At 44.0% G+C, this 5812-nt stretch overlaps 1 protein-coding gene across 1 annotated transcript; it reads left to right on the plus strand.

Annotated features, from left to right (window-relative positions):
- Positions 1-463: 463 nt before the first annotated feature.
- klf17 (Kruppel like factor 17) lies at positions 464-4301 on the plus strand. Its single transcript, XM_078218672.1, has 3 exons — positions 464-744; positions 1638-2688; positions 3132-4301. Exons 1-3 carry the CDS (start codon positions 658-660, stop codon positions 3305-3307), a joined length of 1314 nt encoding a protein of 437 aa, XP_078074798.1. The 5' UTR covers positions 464-657; the 3' UTR covers positions 3308-4301.
- Positions 4302-5812: the final 1511 nt, after the last annotated feature.

A 5812-nucleotide genomic window follows, 5' to 3' on the forward strand; every position in this document is an offset into this window, starting at 1 on the left:
GAGAAACTGGTGTTTGGCTTTTGCGGCGGGTCCAGCGGTTTCACTAAGCCTGGAACAAGGCAATAGTGTTTCTGGGAGGGACTCCCTCGCCGCTTCCCCCAAAAGCCCCCTTTTTATACCGACACTAAATTTAGATCGCGTCAGCGTTGCTGCTCGCCTCTCTTTCTGTGACATTAGCGACACCATTGGACGAAGTTTTGACTTTATTTTTTAAAAACAAAAACAAACAGCTTTAACTCCACATGCACCAATGTGGAGCCTGCAACCAGCATAGCAGCAATCGTGACCACATCCCACCGCCCACCAAATCCACTGCTTCATATTCATGAGCCTGAATCCCACCAGTTAGATTTCAGATTGTCAGGAGAAGTTTCTTTTTTTGGAGTTGGCCACGCGAGATTGGATGATTCTTAATTACCCATTCACCACGCTCATTAATATAGATGAGTTTGACAGCCAATCAAGCACAGGATAGAGTATTAACAAGCCGCACTCCTAGAGTTGGGGAAACAGTTCTGAACTGATTACTCTGACAGAAAGTTCATTTCACACTCACAACCTGAAACAGCTTACACCTTGGAATTAAGAACCAGGAGGCAGTTTATTCCTACTACTTGCCGCTTGTTGTGAAGACACTCGTCAGGCAAGGAAGGAGCAATGGCCCTGGCTGACACCATGCTTCCTTCAATTGCTACCTTTGCCAGTCATGAGATGTTGGTCCAGAAACAAACTGAGATCATCAATGTAAGTATTTCAAAGCGGATTATTCGCGTTTCTGTGTGAAAAGGTGTCTTACTTTCCTCTGGCTCACATGGAAGTCTTATTTTCAATTCACTTTAGTGGCATCTAGTTTCTTAGACTGTATTCCGTGAGTCGCGTTCGTTGTATTCGGTGCTAAAACCAGATTGGTTTCAACTACTAATATCTTCCACCACCTGCCAACCTGGCAACTTTTATTCATTTGCGGCGTATGCATGCATAGCTACATTTACAGTAAATTTATAGAGAGGCTAAATATCGCTCGCTGTGGGCTCTTAAAACAGACACATCTTTCGCCATTAAAACAGTGTATACCTCGTCTTGTTTCCACCTTCTAAGCACAGTTGAATCTTTATCGGTTTTGCAAGAGCTAATTGGGCGAATGTGCCAATGTGTAAGGTTTAAGTCACTGGGTAGTATCTCCCTCTCACTGTCAGTTGTGAGGGCGTTGATGTGGCAAATTCTGAAATCCGTCACTGCAAACAAAATCTTTCCGGAGGAATGATTGGGACAAGGACTTCCTTAAAGATGCATTGTGTTTAAAAAAAGGAACGAAATATTTTAGTAACAGCCTGTGAGTATTAAAGTAAATGAGAATAAGGAATGAAGTAGATTGGCTGGGAGGGAGAGCAGGAATCAGGTGGCTCTGTGACATTCATAGTAGAATTGACTGCACAAATAAATATATAAAGAGCAGCTCTTTGAAGCAGTCCAAACTGGTTGAGCTGGTTTGGTGAGATCGGTGCATCAAATAACCCCCGTCCGGGAGGTTTCCTTAAAGAACATTAGGTGGAAGAGCTGCCCTGTTTGCAGCACAGCCCTAGTATTTTTTTAAACCTCCTCACTGATTCTCTTGAACTTTGTTTTCGTTCCCACAGAGATGGAAGGTTGAAGAGCCAGTCTCCAAGTGTGGCTACCTGATAAGACCGGTCAACAACGCCGCGTTCAACTCGCTCGAAAACCCTGCTGTCAAAAAGGAAGAGGACGAGTTGGGGAAATTCGTGGATTTGGAGTTTATTTTGTCCAACACCATGGGTTCGGAGAACAGGAGCGGGGCAGGGCACCATTCAGCCTACCCTCTGCCCGAGACCCCGGAGAGTTGTAGCACCGTGTATGACAGCGACGGCTCCTACCCTCCCTCCAACAACTATGGGAACAGCTTCGGCGGCAGCCCCAACCAGAGCCTGGTGGCTGAATTACTCACCCCGGATTTGCCAAGCAACTTTTCCGGCGGTTGCGAGCTGACTCAGGACTTTGGCATCAAGGCTGCCATGGAGAGTACAGAATATACAGAGCTAAGATCTCCCAACATGAGCAACGCTCTGCCAAGGGTCATTCCCATGGAGCACATCCACCACTTGGGACATAAAATCAAGAGAGAGCCTCAGTCAGGCCAGTCCTGTATGCTAGCGGGATCTCCTTCAGAATGCATGGGCTCAATGATGGACCAGAAACCCAGTCTGCCCCAAATGCACCACCAGCAGCCTCAACTGCACCGCCACAGCTTTGGGCATCACAGGGTCGCCCCTTCAATGCCCTCGGGCCAAATCGTGAGCAAGGACTGCCAGGCAATGCCAGACATGCACCGCCGCACGCACATGCCCGTGCCACAGCAGTACCAGATCGTCGGCGCCTACCCACCCCACCACTATGGGCACCAAGTGCCGCCTCAGTTTCACGGACAGTTCAACGTGTACCGGGAGCCCCTGAAGGTCTCCGCGGGCATGCACGGGATGATGCTGACCCCGCCGTCTTCGCCACTCCTCGACTTCTACCCGCCGGTGGGCGTCCCGGATGATAGTAAACCCAAGAGGGGCCGAAGGTCGTGGGCGAGGAAGCGCACGGCCACTCACAACTGCGAGTTCCCGGGCTGCGGCAAGATGTACACTAAAAGCTCCCACCTCAAGGCGCACATGAGGACGCACACGGGTGAGTAACTGCAAACAGGAGTTAACTCCCCCCCACCCACCCCCAGGCACTTTGAGGTTCTTAGAAAGATTTTTAAAAGTTATTTGAAATGTAACTGCGAGAGAGAGAGAAAAAAAGCAGGTTTAAGTCTCAATGAGATATCTTTCAACGTAGTTTCCCCAACTTAATCATGTGTGCACAGTATCGAACAGAACAAGTGCCTGTAGACTGTTAACTGCATGGAAAGATAAGCAGGCATGCTCGGGGTGATCTACGAAAGTATTTATCGAGCAGATACAACGTGGCACACAATAGCTTATGAAGGAATAAAATAAACTTTTAACAGACATTTTGCAGAGTAATTTTAAAACGTTTGGGGAAATTGGATCCCCAATTAACTTTATCGTTTCATTTCCTCCCTCACCTAATGTTCTCCTTTCATTTTCTCCCCCCTGTCTCTTCAGGTGAGAAGCCTTATCACTGCAACTGGGAAGGCTGTGGCTGGAAATTCGCTCGATCCGACGAGTTAACTCGCCACTACCGCAAACACACCGGTCACCGTCCCTTCCAGTGTCACCTGTGCGAGAGGGCGTTCTCCAGATCCGACCACCTCGCCTTACACATGAAAAGACACATGTAAAGCAGCGAGGGCAAACTTGGGCACACTATTTATACAGATCAAATTATTTACAATATTTTGATACTGGGTAATGACTAATTTATGTATATAAAGGATCTTTTAAAAAAAAGTAGCACTAAATTATTACTCAGTATTTAAAGAGAGAGAGAGAGAACCTCTTGTCCCCCTGATATGTCTTCCAGAGATAAAACAAAAGTATTACAACGGGAAGACAATAAACTCAATTGGAGGGGGATAGGTGGGGGAGGCTTTATGCCAAAAGAAACAGGGCCGGACCCAGTTGTACATTCAATGTATATAGAGCCTATATTGTTTGGGTTAAAACTGAATTCGCAAGCATAACTAAATGAAGCAAAAAATATACTTTAAATCCAAGCTTGTACTGTTGCAGAATCGTTTTGTACATTAAGCTTATTCGCTATACGGACACTCACTTAACAAAAGCTAAATGAAAATACACTTGTTTTGAACTCTGTTTTTTGTGGGCGTTGGTTCAAACTGGCACTAAACGTTTTCATGATAAAATAGACCAGGTACTGCCTTGGATGAAGTTGTTGGCCTCCTTTTATTTTCTCTATTTTTATTTTGTCTAGTTTGCATTGTATAAAGAGAACAGCTCCTTGTTTTAAAAAAAAATACTTGAAAAACTTTCTAACGTAAATACAGCCACACAAAAAAAATAAAAGTTCTCAAAGTATGACTCACTTCATTGTCTCCACGTAAGCTGAAAAGGACGTGTTCTATGCAGATGGTGTTGAAAGAAGTGTTCAAAGTGCAATATTTTTTTGTTTCCATTGTAATCGGGGTTCTAATGTTAACACCGAGCTATCTAAACACTGGAACTAACTGCTGTTTTATTGATGGGGAGGTTTTTGGTGATCTAGTACCAGCGATTAAGACATCATTTACCGTGCACCTCCCAATGCATCCTTTATATTCGTGTTTTTTTTGATTTTATATATATATATATAACGAATAAAGTATTAAAAACACATTTGTTGTTGCGATCATTTGTTTTGATGAAGGGGATAAAATAATCGCAAACGGTTTGCTCCGTGTGGAGATTCATTTCTTGAATATTCGCTCCAGGGCAATTTGTTTCAAAACAGTACCTGGACCAGTTTCACATCGAGTCACTCCTGTCACAGTCAACTCCAAAATATCAAACACCACTCGCCGTTTATGGAAACATTTATTTATATATATGTGTGTGTGTGAATAGAATGTTTCTGACCACTACAAGTTCCCATTTCAATATTTAGATGCACCGGTGACCTTGAACAGATTTCAGTGCCGAGATACTTGTCCCGAATCAACCGCTATCGCAGTGAACGGGATCTCAACACTGCGAAAATGCCATTATTACCCACTCCAACGCAGAGGTGATTCCCTCCATTGTTTAATAGGACTAATTTGAACGGTTCAATGGGAGGGAGGTGTGACGGAAAGAGACGAGAGGTGAAGTCTTGATAGAGCCTAATACTATTATAAATCTCTTTTTCCCCCAGACACTGTCCCATTTATTTCTCATAAGCAGCTAGACAGGGATTAATGTCTCAGTGTCCTGGTTGAGGTTCGTGGTGAAAGATTTCGGCGCGTCTTTGACTTGGAGCGCAGCAGCTTACAATTAACCACACTCAATTCATAAACTAAAACAGAAAGAAAGTGGGTTCGGGTCATTTCTAAATTTGCCAGTATCTTTTGGCGACTGCGAGAAGTGAATTACTTGGTCAAATTGAAACTCAGTTGGACCCTAACAGAGCGCTGCCTACAATTCCATACTAGATGCCATTGCATTGCCCATATTATTCAGAAAGCTGTTGTGTGGCGTGCGTTAAATCCACTCTACTACAGTGAAGGACGTTGTTTAGAAGTTTTAATGAAGACTAGGGATTGTTGGTCAGTCTTTGGGGTGCTGGATGTTGAGATTCAACACTGCTTTGGTGCTGAAGGGAAGTTTCCCTAAATTGAAGAATACCTGTTTTTTTTCCCTTCACATAAAAGAACCTTCACAAGTTTTATTTCCTTTATGATATTGTTAGCAGGTGGAGTGATAAAAAGAGAAATTCATCGATTTGTGTCCTTCTTAAGACCATAAGACCATAAGACATAGGAGCGGAAGTAAGGCCATTCGGCCCATCGAGTCCACTCCACCATTCAATCATGGTTGATTTCAACTCCATTTACCCGCTCTCTCCCCATAGCCCTTAATTCCTCGAGAAATCAAGAATTTATCAATTTCTGTCTTGAAGACGCTCAACGTCTCGGCCTCCACAGCCCTCTGTGGCAATGAATTCCACAGACCCACCACTCTCTTAAACACTTACTCACAGCTCGCCCTGTAAATGATAACTTTTTTTTAAAGCACAAATTAAGCATCAAAATAAAAACGATCACATTCTGTTCAATTCAGTCTCCAAATGTGGTAAACTCATTCGCATTTCTCACCTTCGATGTCAGAAGGCCACAGCTTCAAAGTCACATAGATTTCATTGTAAATAAATC

Source organism: Mustelus asterias, chromosome 8 (genome assembly GCF_964213995.1).
Source record: "Mustelus asterias chromosome 8, sMusAst1.hap1.1, whole genome shotgun sequence".
In the NCBI taxonomy this organism is placed as follows: domain Eukaryota; kingdom Metazoa; phylum Chordata; class Chondrichthyes; order Carcharhiniformes; family Triakidae; genus Mustelus; species Mustelus asterias.